The sequence below is a fragment of the Camelina sativa genome, chromosome 20, assembly GCF_030686135.1.
Source record: "Camelina sativa cultivar CO46 ecotype springtype chromosome 20, ASM3068613v1".
NCBI lineage: Eukaryota > Viridiplantae > Streptophyta > Magnoliopsida > Brassicales > Brassicaceae > Camelina > Camelina sativa.
In genome coordinates, this window is record NC_141899.1 from 6,322,033 (window position 1) to 6,338,274 (window position 16,242).

At 37.0% G+C, this 16,242-nt stretch overlaps 3 protein-coding genes across 9 annotated transcripts; 2 read left to right on the top strand and 1 right to left on the bottom strand.

The window, feature by feature from the left end:
* Nucleotides 1-719: 719 nt before the first annotated feature.
* On the top strand, nucleotides 720-10,117 carry LOC104769747 (inositol hexakisphosphate and diphosphoinositol-pentakisphosphate kinase VIP2-like). Of its 7 annotated transcripts, none has more exons than XM_010494028.3 (31): nucleotides 720-970; nucleotides 1,183-1,326; nucleotides 1,514-1,573; nucleotides 1,794-1,840; nucleotides 2,036-2,119; nucleotides 2,219-2,282; nucleotides 2,440-2,593; nucleotides 2,958-3,028; nucleotides 3,269-3,373; nucleotides 3,617-3,709; nucleotides 3,901-3,975; nucleotides 4,395-4,480; nucleotides 4,734-4,940; nucleotides 5,024-5,123; nucleotides 5,232-5,302; nucleotides 5,735-5,813; nucleotides 6,007-6,165; nucleotides 6,321-6,363; nucleotides 6,517-6,599; nucleotides 6,726-6,788; nucleotides 6,868-6,942; nucleotides 7,217-7,342; nucleotides 7,615-7,856; nucleotides 7,933-7,977; nucleotides 8,088-8,154; nucleotides 8,359-8,430; nucleotides 8,557-8,801; nucleotides 8,892-8,949; nucleotides 9,134-9,301; nucleotides 9,408-9,482; nucleotides 9,590-10,117. In XM_010494028.3, exons 2-31 carry the CDS (start codon nucleotides 1,255-1,257, stop codon nucleotides 9,833-9,835), a joined length of 3,135 nt encoding a protein of 1,044 aa, XP_010492330.1. In that variant the 5' UTR covers nucleotides 720-970; nucleotides 1,183-1,254; the 3' UTR covers nucleotides 9,836-10,117. The 7 variants fall into 7 exon arrangements, with proteins under 7 accessions (XP_010492330.1, XP_087361601.1, XP_087361600.1 ...); XM_087505475.1 differs by having other exon boundaries at nucleotides 764-970; nucleotides 6,502-6,599; XM_087505474.1 differs by having other exon boundaries at nucleotides 826-970; nucleotides 1,183-1,344; nucleotides 6,502-6,599.
* A 126-nt stretch (nucleotides 10,118-10,243) lies between these two features.
* Nucleotides 10,244-13,142, top strand: LOC104705782 (serine/threonine-protein kinase PBL34). Its single transcript, XM_010494029.3, has 6 exons — nucleotides 10,244-11,075; nucleotides 11,349-11,695; nucleotides 11,777-11,912; nucleotides 12,003-12,139; nucleotides 12,224-12,347; nucleotides 12,440-13,142. The coding sequence occupies exons 1-6, from the start codon at nucleotides 10,811-10,813 to the stop codon at nucleotides 12,958-12,960; spliced, it is 1,530 nt and encodes a 509-aa protein (XP_010492331.1). The 5' UTR covers nucleotides 10,244-10,810; the 3' UTR covers nucleotides 12,961-13,142.
* Nucleotides 13,143-13,569: 427 nt separating this feature from the next.
* LOC104769749 (mitochondrial outer membrane protein porin 3-like) lies at nucleotides 13,570-15,919 on the bottom strand. Its single transcript, XM_010494031.2, has 6 exons — nucleotides 15,674-15,919; nucleotides 15,171-15,238; nucleotides 14,781-14,891; nucleotides 14,588-14,674; nucleotides 14,273-14,481; nucleotides 13,570-14,189 (listed from the first exon to the last, which is right to left on the bottom strand). The coding sequence occupies exons 1-6, from the start codon at nucleotides 15,720-15,722 to the stop codon at nucleotides 13,883-13,885; spliced, it is 831 nt and encodes a 276-aa protein (XP_010492333.1). The 5' UTR covers nucleotides 15,723-15,919; the 3' UTR covers nucleotides 13,570-13,882.
* Between the last annotated feature and the right edge of the window lie 323 nt (nucleotides 15,920-16,242).

Genomic DNA, 16,242 nt, shown 5'->3' on the forward strand with positions numbered 1-16,242 from the left:
CTAGTTGGTCAGAAGATATGAACTCTGTATGCAAGTTTTTGTTAAGTGGAAAACTTCATGCAAGCTATTGGGATGGTTAAGAAGAGTTGAGTTGGTAAACAGAGACGAGTTGAGAGAAGGTTATCCAAAATTCTACTTTAGATCATCTCCTAATCAAATTGAAATCACAAATTATACAAAAAATGTATCCTTTTGAATACCCTAAGATCCTATTTACTTTTAATATTTTTTTTTTTTGTGCACCTTACTTTTAATAACTTCTATATACATTTTTTTCTTCTTCTATATACATTATTATCATTTGCTTTCCAATATTTTCGAGATTTTATACTTTTGTAATTTTTTTTTTTACAATAATTAGTGGACGAACCAGGTGTCAACACAGTTATATAATTTAGCTTCGACCAACAGACAAATGTCTTTAGCTTATAAAAACACAATTAAAAATATTAACTCTCTTTTTTTTGTTTGCTATAACACATTTGCTCTTTCTATCATTTGCTTGCTCTGATAGGGTACACGTGGACTATTTCGTTTTATTGACCCACTCATTACAGACATTGTGAATACTAGCGACTTTATGAATTTAATAGTGGGTACATAATCATAATCACACAATTACTAGAACTTCCTAAAACAAGCAGTGTTGATATTTATTATGTATACCATCCACTAATTAAATACTTTTCAAGTAGTATTGTCTAGTGGTGTGGGTCGGTGACTAATTAAATTATTAATAAACCTAATTTTTTAATTTAATGACAAGCCAAAAAAATCTATATAGTAATGCTTAATCACATTAGTAATTGAATAAATTTTTAATTCGATTCAAAATCACATTAGTAATTGAATAAATTTTTAATTCGATTCAAAGCAAACGCTCCTGACGCCTGAATCTTCTCTCTCTGTCCTCGTGCCCATTACCGCACTATCGCTAAGCTCTCTCTGCTTGTGATCATCGTTTCCCCAAGTAACGTCTCTCCTCGACTTTTTCTCTCCTTTGCGAGATCTCGCATTGCTCTCTCATGTTATGCTCTACCTGTTTCTCTTCTTATCTCTCTCTCTCTCTGATCCTATCTTAGTCGCGGCCATGATTCCTAGATTTCTCGAAACCCAAGCGATTTAGTCTCTGTTTTACGAAATTTTCGTTGCGTTTTTTTTTTGTGAATCTCACGATTTCAGACGGAGAAACGAGACAACGTCGTTTTGTAAAATTGAGGTGCCGTACCGTACGTATCTGGGAGAGAGAGGAGAATGGGGGTGGAAGAAGGAGCTGGTGGTGTTGATAAGAAGATAACGATTGGAGTCTGCGTCATGGAAAAGAAGGTGAAATGCGGCCCCGAGGTTTTCTTTCCTTTCGTTGTGCTTTGTATTTCGCGTTTTTTTTTGGTTGCTCCGACGAACAGAGAGACTGCGAATGATTTTGATTGAATCTGTTACTCCGGTGAGGTTTTTTTTACTTTATTTCACTCTGTTGTCTCGCTTATAGAGATTTTATCGTGTGGATTTGTAGGTTTTCTCAGCTCCCATGGAACAAATTATGGACAGGATACACTCCTTTGGCGAATTTGAGGTAGTTTTCACTTTCTGGATTTGATTTTGGTGATTTGGACCTGTAGTAGTTTGTTCTCCCACTTGGAGAATATATACCTTTTGATTAGACTTGCCTCTAATTTGATTACAAGATGTTTTTCTAGCTAATCTTTCCCCAAGTTGTTGTCTCTGTGGATTCTATGGTCAATTCTTTAATTATTTGTCATCTCATGGACCTTTTCTTGCCACTTTATGACTAGATCATACATTTTGGGGATAAGGTTATACTTGAAGACCCAGTAGAAAGGTAAGTTTCTGAATAGCGATTTCATTTTTGGGTTTTTGCTTGTGGTTTCATCGTATTTAAATCACGTGATGCATGGATTTGTGACATTTTTTTCTCGATTAGTTTATTAGGAGAAAGTGTAGTTAATGATTATCAAAGTACAAGTTATATATTCTTGGACCACAAAAAATTCACCAGGGACTTTACTTATTTCAGTTGGCCGATTTGTGATTGTTTGATTGCTTTCCATTCTTCTGGATATCCTCTTGAGAAAGTTCAAGCATATTCTTCTTTAAGAAAGTGAGTTCTACCTTTTTTTTTTACTTTTGTTGATAGTTCAGTAAATAAATTGAGTCTGACTTTTGAGGTTGCCTTTTCAAATTTCTATATATGATCCAGGCCCTTTTTAGTTAATGAACTGGATCCGCAATATCTTCTTCATGACCGCCGAAAAGTGTATGAGGTATGCATTTTTGTCTGCATGAGAGTTCATTTCTAATCGCCATGTCATTTATCTTTTCATGTCTCATACTCATACAGAATTCCGTGGTTCATTATAAAAGAAGAGCTACATACTTTCTCCTTAATTAATAATGTTTTTTATTTTTGTGCATCTATAGCATCTTGAGATGTATGGTATCCCAGTTCCTAGATATGCCTGTGTCAATAGAAATGTACCAGACGAAGACCTTGATTATTTTGTCGAGGAAGAAGATTTTGTTGAGGTTAATGGTGAACGATTTTGGAAGCCATTTGTGGAAAAGCCCGTCAATGGTGAGCTTCTCTTTTCGAATCTTTGATCTCTCTTTCTTTGCTGTTTTGGCCTGAAACGTTCTTATACTACCCATAGACTAAAAATATAAGCTTGATTCTGTGTCACTGAAATATTCTTACTTTTAGGGTATTAGGTAAAATCTTTTTTTACATTTTGTCTAGATTGTAGTGTAGTCTTCTCTCTGTAACGTGCGGTATGTAAATAGCAAATCTTAATGGGCTGAGTGCTTGTTACTCATTCAAGAAATGTAGTCTTTTATGTTTTCTTTGCCAGTTTTGCAGCTATCAGCCTTGATCCCAATAGTTTTTCGGATTTTTCTTTTTTCTTGTCTACTAATAATTGATATTCTTTATGCTTGTAAAGGCGATGACCATAGTATAATGATATACTACCCTAGCTCCGCAGGTGGAGGCATGAAAGAATTGTTTCGTAAGGTACTGCTTGTTTCTGCAGAAATTGACTTCCCTTGGATTGAAATTGATCTAATGTAATTGTGTAGAAAACCCGTGGCAGATTACTGTAGTTGGCTCTTTCACTACTCAATGTCTTTCTGTAGAACTTGGCTATTCTAGGATTGAGCTGTTTAGTTAAAATTCATTGTAACAATATGTGGCACATTCCTGTTATTAGCAATGTAATATCTAATATCTCTCTGACCCAAGTTTTTGTTTTAGGTTGGAAATCGATCAAGTGAATTTCATCCTGATGTGAGAAGAGTAAGGAGGGAAGGTTCTTATATATATGAGGAGTTTATGCCTACTGGGGGAACTGATGTCAAGGTTGTGATGTGCTGCCATCTAGATAAACGAACTTTTGTAAAATCTATGGCCAAGCTTATTAACCTATCTTTAAAGTTTAAACCTTGCAATGCGTCTTTATGCTCCTGTTGGTATCTAGGTCTCCTAAATTTAGAAAATTGCTGTGTTTATGTCCCTAGTCTGTTCTGCTGACCTGTTTGTTTGTGTAATGGTTCAAGCATGGCATTAAGAAGTTTTCGACTGACAGTCTACTTTGAAATACAGGTCTACACTGTGGGTCCCGAATATGCCCATGCTGAAGCAAGAAAGTCACCGGTTGTTGATGGTGTAGTAATGAGAAACCCAGATGGGAAGGAAGTAAGTCTTCCGATCATTACCAAACCATTTCACATACGAAATACATGGCTCCTCTTTCTTGAACAATGGAGCTATGGTGAACAGGGTACCATTGGCTGTTAATTGTAAAGAAGAATCGTAGCCTATCCTTTGTGAAGGTAAAGAATGGTGATGTTCAAACTTTGACCAGGAATTGTTATTGTATTGAACAGGTCAGATATCCAGTTTTGCTTACACCTGCTGAAAAGCAAATGGCGAGAGAAGTTTGCATTGCATTTAGGCAAGCGGTATGTGGTGAATCCAGTTATTTGGCTCTCATTGTGTCTTGCAGAGTTCTATTGTCTCATAATTTAATCTACGCAACAGTAATAAGGAGATGTGCCTGAATCTCTCTCATAACGCTTAGATTAAGGAGCTAAAATGTGTGTTACCATTGAAATCGTTTTAAATGCACTCCTCCATGTGCTCTTCCACAATAGAATCAGTGTTAACGTCTTGCTCCAGTGTAATTAATTAGAAGGAACGATTACTTAGTGCTAGTCGATACTCTAACTAATCTCTCTATTGCTTATGCTTTGTTTCAGACCAAATGCTTGGTATCACGATATAATATATTCTCTTATAGAAAGACAAGTATACACAGATTTTATTGCCTGCAAAGTTGAAGATATTCTTGTAGATTTACGGAATTTTTTCATGTCTGCAGGTTTGCGGTTTTGATCTGCTAAGGTCTGAGGGAAGTTCATATGTTTGTGACGTAAATGGATGGAGTTTTGTGAAGAACTCCTATAAGTAAGACACTAATCTGGGGTTCTATTTTCCTTCTGCGTTCTGACTATTGTTCCAGTTATATCTTCGCAAATTTCAATTCTACAGCTTTTGAGCAGCATCTTTTGCCTTCTGTAAAACATACATTTTGGCTATAAGCTAGCAGAGGCAGAGCTCATATAAACACTGTGTCATTGTATATCCACTTTTGGAACTCTCAGTTTGTATTCAATTGGATTCTTAATCAGAAATGTCACCAGATCTTTTTACCTGTAAGGTATTACGACGATGCTGCTTGTGTGCTGCGGAAAATGTTTTTGGATGCAAAGGCTCCCCATCTTTCTTCAACAATTCCTCCCATTCTACCATGGAAAATCAACGAACCTGTCCAACCTAACGAAGGTCTAACTCGCCAAGGAAGTGGCATCATTGGAACTTTTGGGCAGTCAGAGGAGCTACGCTGTGTCATTGCTGTTGTTCGTCAGTATGTTTTAGCATATGAATACCTATCCTCTCTTAACTCTCTGTTCACCTAGGCCCTGAGTTGTGTTTTACTTCTCTTGACAGCGGTGATAGAACCCCCAAGCAGAAAGTGAAACTAAAAGTTACAGAAGAGAAACTGTTAAACCTGATGTTGAAGTACAATGGAGGAAAACCAAGAACTGAGGTGAGAGGCTCGGGCTTTTACACTTTCAACTTCGTCCTGCCTGTACTAATTTTCTTATGCTATATATATATATATATATATATATATATATTTTAAAAATTTCTGCAGACAAAACTTAAAACTGCCGTCCAATTGCAAGATTTATTGGATGCCACGAGAATGTTAATTCCTCGTACAAGGTAGACCCCTGATAATGATCTTATGACTTGAGTTATGCTTACAGTCCTAAGCCTTTCTTTTCCTGAGTGGTACTCGGGGAGACAAATTTCTTTACTGATTAAAAGAACCATTGGATTCAAGCCTTTCGTGGATGAATTGAAATAAATTTAACTTGAATGAATGAACTAACTTCATTTTGATATTCAGTGATATATTTTCCAGCGAGGTGTGTCCCTAAGTAATTCAACCAATTAGCAGTGACCTAATAGTGCCTTTCATATGTTACCATTATAGTTGTTATAAATTCCTTTGCTGAAGACGAATTTTGTTTATGATTCTCCCATTGAAGCTTATTCTCTATTGACTAATATGCTTCATTAACTAGTGATGTAATTCATGAGTACAAATTTAAATCTGGCAACTACCTTACTGTATTTATGTTTGATGTTTAGATCAGGTGAAAGTGATAGTGATGCAGAAGACCTTGAACATGCTGACAAGCTTCGGCAAGTAAAAGCCGTTCTTGAAGAGGTTGTGAGCCTTAATGAATTTTTTTCTTTCTGTTCTTTTCTCTGAGCCCTGCATCCTATATGCAGTCATATATCGTTCTATTGAATATAATCCTTGCAGTTAACTGTACAGTAACAGCTATTCTTTTGGAATGTTGGGAACTGAATTTTCCGTGCAAACTCAGTCTCATGTTATAGATGTGTAAAACGTGCAGGGTGGTCATTTCTCTGGCATATACAGGAAGGTTCAATTGAAGCCGTTGAAATGGGTAAACGTACCAAAAGGTGATGGTGAAGGTGAGGAGGAACGCCCAGTGGAAGCTCTTATGGTTCTGAAATATGGAGGTGTTCTAACTCATGCTGGTAGAAAGCAGGTAATTCTATTATTTGGCAGCAGAACGGTGCAAGTTCAGTAGTGGTAGTGGTAATGGAGGGGTAGTTAATTAATGTAAGGATATCTAACACCAGTGAAGGCGGTTGATAAAGTTTTCTCTGATTTTTTTGTTGTGTGCTTATTTTTTCATCACAGGCCGAAGAACTTGGTAGATACTTTCGAAACAATATGTATCCAGGTGATGACACTTGATCAGCTTTTATTTGTTCAATCAGTTCGTATTATACCTTCCATGTCTTATATAATTTTTTTGAAACAGTCCATTGTAGTTGTGTCGATCAATATATATTTGTTTTTGAGTGGTTTATGAAAATAGGGGATATGCTTTCAGGTGAAGGTACTGGTTTGCTCCGTCTCCATAGTACATACCGTCATGACCTTAAAATTTACAGCTCTGACGAAGGACGTGTTCAGGTACAAATTTGTGCTGATTTAGTAGTGATGTTGACCATAGAGCAGTCAGATATTTACTTATCGGTTGCACTGAGATATGATAGAGTTCCTCAGATCAAAATATGAATGTAATTGCACTGTTTGCAGATGTCTGCAGCTGCTTTTGCTAAAGGCCTGCTTGACCTAGAAGGACAGCTTACCCCAATCCTGGTTTGCCATTTTCTTTTACGAAGCTAGTATAGTACTTGGCAATGTCATACTCATTAAATGTCTTATCTTTTTTCTCTAGGTTTCTCTGGTTAGTAAGGACTCTTCCATGTTGGATGGTCTTGATAATGCAAGCAGTGAAATGGAAACAGCTAAGGTTTGTTCCTCTCTTTATGATATCTTGATTGTGGCTTCAGCAGAAATGAGACGAAGGAAAGGATGTATTGGTACTAGTTAGAAGCATCAACTAGTAGTGGCATAAATGATTTTCTAGATTGGATATGTTTCTAAGACACCGAAAATTTTCTTTCCAAAGGGGCTAAATAGAGGCCTTTCATTTTCGAAAACTAGGATGAATTCTATTCTCATATGTTCATAACAATCATGTGTAATTGTTTACAGTTTTGAATTGCTTTCCCACTTGCCTGCAGGCTCAACTGAATGAGATCATAACCGCTGGCTCAAAGATGGTACATGATTATGTCTCTTCTGAATTACCTTGGATGACTGATGGGGCTGGACTTCCTCCTCACGCTGATGAGCACCTACCTGAACTAGTATGCACATGTTTTTCCGACCTTAGCCTTAGTCTATTAGTATCTTGAAAACCGAATAGTGGGGTTTCTATCTGTTTTCTGAATTGCCTTTATGCTACAAGCCATTATCAGTATCGTTTACATTTTCTAGCTGCATTTTTGTTCCATTTTTTACTAGTATTATGTGCTAATATGGAATGTCGTTTTCACTACTTGGCGAAAGAAAAACTATTAATGGAGAGAACAAAATATGTACTCAACGTTACTTATTTGTTTACTTTTTACATATATAGGTAAAATTAGCTAAAAGAGTGACTGAACAAGTGAGGCTACTTGCAAAAGATGAACATGAGAATCTCACTGAGCCTAGCGCTTATGATGTAGTCCCTCCATATGACCAAGCCAAGGCCCTTGGCAAGTCAAACATTGACGTTGGTCGGATTGCTGCTGGATTACCTTGTGGTAGTGAAGGGTTCCTTTTGATGTTTGCTCGGTGGAGAAAACTCGAAAGGGATCTCTACAACGAAAGAAGAGAGTAAGTGTTTGGCCATATGCATTTTATTCTCTGTATGGGTTTCATGAGTGTCACTGATCGTTGGAGTTAAATGCAGCCGGTATGACATCACACAGATTCCTGATGTTTATGATTCATGCAAGTAAGCTATGTGTTTCATTCTATTATATTGATATTTTAGTGTCTATCTAGATTGATCCCAGCTTTAGTTGCTCCATTCTGAATATTGTACAATTTGTTGTCAAACACCAGGTATGACCTGTTACATAATTCTCATCTCGATCTACAAGGACTGGACGAACTCTTCAAAGTTGCGCAGGTACGAGCTGAATAAAAGGCTGTAGTTTCTCGGAGAAACTTTCTCATCCAGTTGTCTTTCTGAGACAGTTTTAAGTCACTACTACTAGCCAATGCGTCTTAGATTTCCAGATTCTTTATGTGCCTTTTCTATTGTACATCTCTGTTTTGCGTTTCGATCTTGGACTGTATTGATTAGGGCCATTTATGTGTTATGTGGTTGCAGTTACTTGCAGATGGTGTAATCCCAAATGAGTATGGGATCAATCCTCAACAAAAACTGAAAATCGGTTCAAAGGTGTGGGTTCCTCAATTTGTTTAAAAGAATTGTTTTCCTCTTTGAAATTCCTCGAGGGTCCATGGTTTTTTTAGATGAACTCACAGCTTACCATATATGTATGTGTTTTTTTGTATTCTAATAAAGATTGCACGGCGCCTGCTGGGTAAAATCCTCATTGACTTGAGGAATACTCGGGAAGAGGCCATGAGTGTTGCTGAATTGAAGAACAGCCAAGAACAAGTGTCTGTGTCACTGTATTCGTCGAGAAAAGAGGATAGATATAGTCAACCAAAACTTTTCATTAAAAGCGATGAGTTGAGGCGGCCTAGCACTGGAGAGAATAAAGATGATGATGAGGATAAAGAAACCAAGTACCGACTAGATCCAAAGTAACAAAAAACTATCTTCTACATTATAATTGGCATCATATATCTTGATCGTCTATCTTAAGTTTATTGTTTAATTGTGTTCCTTTTCAGGTATGCAAATGTCATGACACCTGAACGTCATGTGAGGACACGCCTTTACTTCACTTCTGTGAGTTCCTTCTTCCATTTTTTCTCTCTTTCTTACAAGTTCCTTATTCCCCTGCTACATGCAACCATCCGGCTGGACAAAATATGGAAAATTATTTTGACATTTTCCATGCGACTCTTGAAATTCTGAAGAGTTAGACTCTGAATTATGACCTGATGACTTTCTGCCATGTAACTATTGACAGGAATCACATATTCATTCTCTGGTGAACGTGTTACGGTATTGTAACCTCGACGAATCTCTTCAAGGAGAAGAAAGTCTGGTCTGCCAAAGCGCATTGGAACGTCTATGTAAAACCAAAGAACTTGATTACATGAGCTATGTTGTTCTAAGACTGTTTGAGAACACTGAGGTTTACAATCCACCTGCCTCTTCTCTCTCATTCTTCCTTTCAAGTTGTTGTAATGTTCACTCGTGCCTGAATCCAGACATTGAAACGTAAAATTTGTTGCCTGCAGCTATCTCTAGAAGACCCGAAACGATTCAGAATCGAGTTAACATTTAGCCGTGGCGCAGATTTGTCTCCCTTAGAGGTAAAGAGCAATGACTAGACCCTTTTGTTGATGGTTTGGGCACCAGTCCCGATTACTAAAAAACAAGTGCCTTATTGTTTATGTTTTGTTACTTTTAATTACATCAGAAGAAGGACGAGGAAGCAGAATCGTTGCTCAGGGAACACACACTACCGATAATGGGACCAGAGAGGCTTCAAGAGGTTGGTTCGTGTTTGACACTGGAGACAATGGAGAAGATGATACGTCCATTTGCAATGCCGGCTGAGGATTTCCCTCCGCCGTCAATTCCAGCAGGTTTCTCGGGTTACTTCTCGAAAAGCGCCGCCGTGCTCGAACGTCTTGTTAAACTTTGGCCCTTCCACAAAAGCTAAACGCCAACAAAGTCGGTGACTAACAACAAATGAATGATGCTATTCCTAATCCATTGTTTTGGAAGAAAATTTTGACTTTTAGTTGTTTCTAATTTCTAACTCTTGAGTAAACTAAAATGTTCATTCATTCTTTTCTTTTTTCTTGGTAGAATCGTCACAGAAATTTGTTTTAAAAACAATCGTTGATTCTGTTTAAGCATAATTGAAAATACCCAAAGCTTTGATTAAAAAAATTGGGGGAGTCACGTAACCCGAAAAAGAAAGAAAGAAATAAAAAAGAAAGGGGAATTTGATTCGTACCTTTTTTTTTTTTTTTTTTAATTTTCCCAAGGGAATAATATAATAAACAAAGTGTTAAATAATTGGTTCCTCCAACCAGACAAAAAGAAAACACTCTCAACACAAATCCTGGAGAGGTTTCTGTAAACCAAGAACACAGCTTCTTATTACTACTACTACTAAATTATGAAATAATCAATCAATTAATGAGAAAAAGAAAAAAAAAAAACCGGTGATTAAATTTGTTAAAAAGGTAGTACGAAAATATATATAAATTAGCTACTGTTGAAGCACATGTTTGAGACAAAAAACCAAAAAAAAATCTCACTTTTTTCTTCTCTTCTCTCTCTCTCTCTCTCCAAAGTCTCTATAGTAGTCTTCAGCTTCTGGCTGCACATCTTCTCTCTCTATCTTTCTTTCCCTCAGCAGACATCAATTCCCCTTTTTTGACTAAAATTCCGCGACTTGGGGTTTTGATCCATTCCCCCAGTGAATCATCTCTTACCTTCACTGCTTTTTTTCTTCTTCTCCAAAGAACAAAAAAAAAAAATCACTCCTTTTTTTTTTTTTTATCTCTCTCTCTCTTATTCGTCTGGATTTTTTAATTTGGGGGAAAAGAGAAACTATGGTGGTGGTGCTGATCAAATAAATCGAATCTTTCTGGTGTGTGTGTTGTTGTTGGTTGGTGTGAGAGAGATGGGTAAAGAGGAAACTGATGTTGTTAAAGAAGCTAAAGGCAATTCGAAATCGGAGAAATCTAAAGAGAGTGAGAATCTAAGGAAGAATAAGAAGAAGAAGCAGAACAATGGTGTTGAGAACTGTAGATATCACGAAGAAGAAGAAGAAGGAGAAGAAGCTAGTGGTTGTTGGGTCAAGTTTAGGTTTATGATTGGTTGTGTACCTTCTTCAAAATCAGACCTTGATGCTTCTTCTTCCTCTATCTATGGCACTACCAGCACTGGTAAAATTATTAAAGATCTCTGCTTTTTATTTCCACTTTTGGTTCGAGAGAGAAAGAGAGGGACAAAAAGCTTTATGCTCTTGTTGTGGGTTTTGTTTCTATAATTGTCTTCTTTCCCATCTAGGGTTTTATATTTGTGATTTACCCTTTTTGTAAGCTTCCATGTGAGTTTTAAGAGTAGATTTTTTTGAACTTGATTGTACTTATTTGGTTTATATCTCTGCTTTCTCAATGAATCTTTGAGTTTTGTGGCTTTGTCTTTCGTATTTTTAGTTACAACAATTGAAAGCAAGTCGGCAAATGAGAAATCAAATGATCAACCAGTTGCTCCACCACTCTCTTCCACAACAACTAGCAATGCTGAAAGCTCTTCATCAACTCCAGTCATCAGCGAAGAACTTAACATTTCTTCTCACCTCAGGAAGTTTACTTTCAATGATCTTAAGCTTTCCACTAGAAACTTCAGACCTGAAAGTCTTCTTGGAGAAGGTGGTTTTGGTTGTGTCTTTAAAGGATGGATTGAAGAAAACGGTACTGCTCCTGTTAAGCCTGGTACTGGTCTTACAGTTGCTGTCAAAACCTTAAATCCTGATGGACTTCAAGGTCACAAAGAATGGCTTGTAAGAAAACCCCCCTTGTTTCTTCTGTTTCTTTCTCTTTTGTTATCCCTTTTAATGTGTTCCTGCTTGTTGCAATTGCAGGCTGAGATTAATTTCCTTGGTAACCTTCTCCATCCAAATCTAGTTAAGCTTGTTGGTTATTGCATTGAAGATGATCAAAGACTGCTTGTGTATGAGTTTATGCCTCGAGGAAGTTTGGAGAATCACCTTTTCAGAAGTATGTATATATACCCACAACCTTATAAATCAAACCATTTTGTAGTGTTGTCAGTGTTTAATCTGATACATGTGCTTTTCATGTTTAAAGGGTCTTTGCCTCTTCCTTGGTCTATCCGGATGAAGATTGCATTAGGTGCTGCAAAAGGTCTCAGTTTCCTCCATGAAGAAGCTTTAAAGCCTGTTATTTATCGAGATTTCAAAACATCAAACATTTTACTAGATGCAGTATGTATCTTACTCCTTACTGTCATCAACATCTTAAGTTTGCTTTGCTTCTAACAATTTTAATCAATGATTCCCTTTTTTCAGGACTACAATGCAAAACTATCGGATTTTGGACTGGCCAAAGATGCTCCTGATGAAGGCAAAACCCATGTTTCTACTCGAGTTATGGGGACATATGGCTACGCTGCTCCTGAGTATGTAATGACCGGTGAGTCCTCTTTGGTTTCATCCATTCTCATCGGTTTGAAATGTTAAATGTTTGCATCTTTGTTGATTTGCTTCCTATTAAACTCCTTAAAGGTCACTTGACATCAAAGAGCGATGTTTATAGTTTTGGGGTAGTTCTGCTTGAAATGCTGACTGGACGAAGGTCTATGGACAAAAACCGCCCAAACGGAGAGCACAATTTAGTGGAATGGGCAAGACCGCATCTCCTTGACAAAAGAAGGTTTTACCGGTTACTTGATCCGAGGCTTGAGGGCCATTTCTCGATTAAAGGTGCTCAAAAGGTGACTCAGCTTGCAGCACAATGTCTAAGCCGTGATCCCAAGATTAGGCCAAAGATGAGTGATGTTGTCGAAGCACTGAAACCACTTCCGCATCTCAAAGACATGGCAAGCGCTTCTTACTACTTTCAGACAATGCAGGCCGAACGTTTGAAAAATGGGTCAGGTCGATCTCAGGGAGGAAGCGGATTTGGATCAAGAAACGGCCAACAGCAACCCGTGTTTCGAACATTGTCTAGTCCTCATGGTCAACATGGTTCTTCGCCTTTTCGACATCAGATTCCTTCTCCAAAGCCTAAAGGAGCAACTACATAAAGCTCTCTTGCGTGGTAGTAGACAACAAACAAAGCTAAAGGCTCAAGCTTTTATCGTTTTTAAGCGGCAAGGAGATATTTTTAACCGATGTTACGGTAACTCTGTAATCGATTAATGTAAAAAACGACGGAGAACGGTGAATCCAATTGGGTTTTTTTCTATGGAAATCTGATTTTGTCTTACCGAGCGATTCGACCTTCCATTGCTGAAAGCTTGTTCCTTTGACACATGGTAAAGGAATTATAAATTGAATTTAGTCTGAGACTACATCTTCTACCTCGTATCATAAAACCACTTTGCGACTTGCTCTGTTTAGCACATGTTAGCTTGGTAATGATAAAATTACAAGCACACTTGCGATGAAGAGTTGGTTTCGAATGAAATACCAAGAATATTATTTTATATATCCGAATATTTCAATTTCACTTGGACCCATTGTGCATAAGACAAAGCATATAAAAGAAAAACAAAGTAATGGACTGAAAACAAATCGGACAAAATCAAATCTCCTGCGACCACGAATCAACAACAATCTTATGAAACAATAAAAATCTGACCTCTACTAACTGGACAACAAAATGCTTCAATAATAAATTAGACCTGTCTAAGAATCTCTCAGAAAAATATCCACTAAAGAACTCGGAATTGGAACAAGAGTAGTATTTTTTTAGCAGACAGCAAAAAAATAAAAAGAGAGGAACCAAGTAAAAGGATTCTTAATGGTTCTTCATCTTCATGAGAAGATCCTTTCAATAGTTTTTTTTTGTTTTTTCTTATTTTCTACAAATCCAAAACACCGAAACGAAAAAGAAACAAATGAAAGATTGTAAACCAGAGAGGTTTGTCCAAAAGATTCAAAGACGAAAACGAGATAACTATTCTACCCCTTGAGGGATCATTTTGTTTGGTTTCTTCTCTTCTCTCAAGGCTTAAGAGCGAGAGCAATCCCAACCTTAGCACTCTTCTCGATCGCCTTAGAGTCAACCTCCCCAGAAACGGTGAAGAACGACTTTGGACGCCACTCGTGTTGGATCAGTGCGTTAGCAATACCAGCATTGTTCACTCGTGCCTTCACAGTGGTCAATGGGTCAATTGCGTATTGACTTCCGACAGTGATGGCATTCTCTTTGGTCGTGAAGTTGTGGCTAACCTCAGCTCCAACCACAGTGTTGGTCAAGGGGTTCACAATCTGGTAGTACGATGCGTTCAGTTTCTCACCTTTGTCACTCCTGCAAAGAAGAACTCTGTTTAAAACCAGCACCGCATTGGCAAGCTTAATTCAACGAATCAATGAATCTAATCATCAACTTACAGAATGAGGGAAGCAATCAAATCTTCCTTGGTGAAGGACAAACCAGCATTGAAATGTTTGAAGTTGCCGGAATCAGTTTCGAATGAAACATCAGTACCAAGAGCCAAAACATTGGTTCCAACCACACCAGAGAAATTGACAGTCGGGCTACCAGTCAATCCAACGCTGGTGGAGATACCAGCGTAATCGTGCAAATACTGCAGCTCGAGCTGTTTGTTTCAAAGAGAACACATAATTGGTTATTATACATATCCCAACATATCAAAACTGTTAAAAAAAACAAGACAAACAAGGTAGTTAATCAAGTACATATACCTTGCCAGATTTCTGATCAGGTAACCTGGCGCTAAGAATTGCCTTAACTCCAGGGGTAGGCTCATCAACAGTAAAAGTGGTCACAAGCTGCAAAATATTATCAAGTGAATCAAAAAAAGCAAAAAGCAAAGGTAATAAAAAATAGCACAGAAGCTAATGGGATGGGTTATTGTGGGAGTAAAGATAAGCTTACAGAAGAATCAGTGGAAACTTTGATGTCAGCAGTGAAGTTCTTGTTCTTCACTTGGGTAGCAACATCACCCAAAAACACGCTTCCCTTGTTAGTTCCAGTTGTAGTGATGGCCTATAAAAATCACAAGAGATAAAACAAAAGAAGAAAGAGTCAAAGTTAATGATGAAATTAGAAACCACATGAAACCAAATTACACAGAAATTTCTAAATATCCTGAGCTTCAATCACAATTGCTGCTAAAATAACTCAAATCAGAAACTTCAGCTGAGCAAACACATTAAACCCATCTCATCAACATATATATATATATATATATATATATATATATAGGGCAACAAACAGAAGTATATTATAAAGAAGAGAATCATGAATCAATAAAAGGAAACTTACAACACCGGTAGAAGAGTAAGTGGTGACACTGAATTTTTGGTCTCCTTGGTAGTCCTTGTACAGCAAATCTACACATAAATAATATAACATTCAACAAAACTCATTACTCATCTCTACAAACAACGTTGATAGACATATTCCAGATCCAAGTTAAAAATTTCAGAATAAGACGACGAGAGACCCCCAAACATTGAAACCCAGAGAACTACTCTTTATCATCCACACGAATAAACAAGACAAAAATCACAAAATCGAAACACAGAAATCATCAATCAGCTCAAAGACACGAAGATTACAGATGCACCCACACAAAAAATTTCAACGACCTAAGCACAACCGATAGAAACAGAAAATAGAACACCTAAACGATTCGAAGAATCTTAACCAAAACCTAGATCAGGGAAAATAAAAAACAACTCAATGTTTAAGAAATCTCAACAACAACACAGTCACATTCGCCTTCAAACAGAGATAAGAAGAAATAGATCGAAAGGGAGAAGTACCTCTGGCTTTTTTGCCGATTTCGGTGTAGAGTCCTGGACCTTTACCCATGATTGCTTCTCTGAGAAAAAAAAAAAAAAATCGACGAAAGGATTCCGAAGTTGAGAAGAGCTGAGAGAGAAGAAGAAGAATTAGTGAACAGAAAAAATGGTGATGTGTTGTTGTGATATATAAGGCGAAGAAGAAGAAAACCCTAATTTATTATTTATTTTTCTAATATTTTTGCCCTGCTTATCAAGTAAAAATATCTCAACCGTTAGATCAAATATTACTTGAGTCGGTGTCTCCTCTTTTACAACCGTTGATTTCTTTATTCCTCACTCTCCAAGTCTTTTTTATTTTTATTTTATTTATTTTCCTTCTAAAAATATACTATTTATTTGGCTTTTTCCATTTTTCTTTGCGTGGCAAGCAGGCGGAGTGTGCTGTATCATTATATTTATTTATTATATTCCCACCTATTTTTTTAATTTATATAATTATTTTTGCTTTGAGTATTTTGACTCTGTCTATATAATATTTTTTTTTCTTAAGAGTTAGATAATGTTCTACTGAATTTTCTTTAACTGGT

Bases quoted from the DNA above. Each gene is read 5' to 3' on its own strand.
- LOC104705782 (XM_010494029.3), top strand. From the start codon at position 10,811: ATGGGTAAAGAGGAAACTGATGTTGTTAAAGAAGCTAAAGGCAATTCG. The intron at 11,913-12,002 runs GTATGTATATAT...TCATGTTTAAAG, and splicing joins GGAGAATCACCTTTTCAGAA to GGTCTTTGCCTCTTCCTTGG. The intron at 12,348-12,439 runs GTGAGTCCTCTT...AACTCCTTAAAG, and splicing joins TCCTGAGTATGTAATGACCG to GTCACTTGACATCAAAGAGC.
- LOC104769749 (XM_010494031.2), bottom strand. From the start codon at position 15,722: ATGGGTAAAGGTCCAGGACTCTACACCGAAATCGGCAAAAAAGCCAGA. The intron at 14,892-15,170 runs GTAAGTTTCCTT...TGATTTTTATAG, and splicing joins CTTACTCTTCTACCGGTGTT to GCCATCACTACAACTGGAAC. The intron at 14,190-14,272 runs GTAAGTTGATGA...TCTTCTTTGCAG, and splicing joins TTGATTGCTTCCCTCATTCT to GAGTGACAAAGGTGAGAAAC.
- LOC104769747 (XM_087505474.1), top strand. From the start codon at position 1,255: ATGGGGGTGGAAGAAGGAGCTGGTGGTGTTGATAAGAAGATAACGATT. The intron at 1,345-1,513 runs GTTTTCTTTCCT...GTGGATTTGTAG, and splicing joins AGGTGAAATGCGGCCCCGAG to GTTTTCTCAGCTCCCATGGA. The intron at 8,802-8,891 runs GTAACAAAAAAC...GTTCCTTTTCAG, and splicing joins AAGTACCGACTAGATCCAAA to GTATGCAAATGTCATGACAC.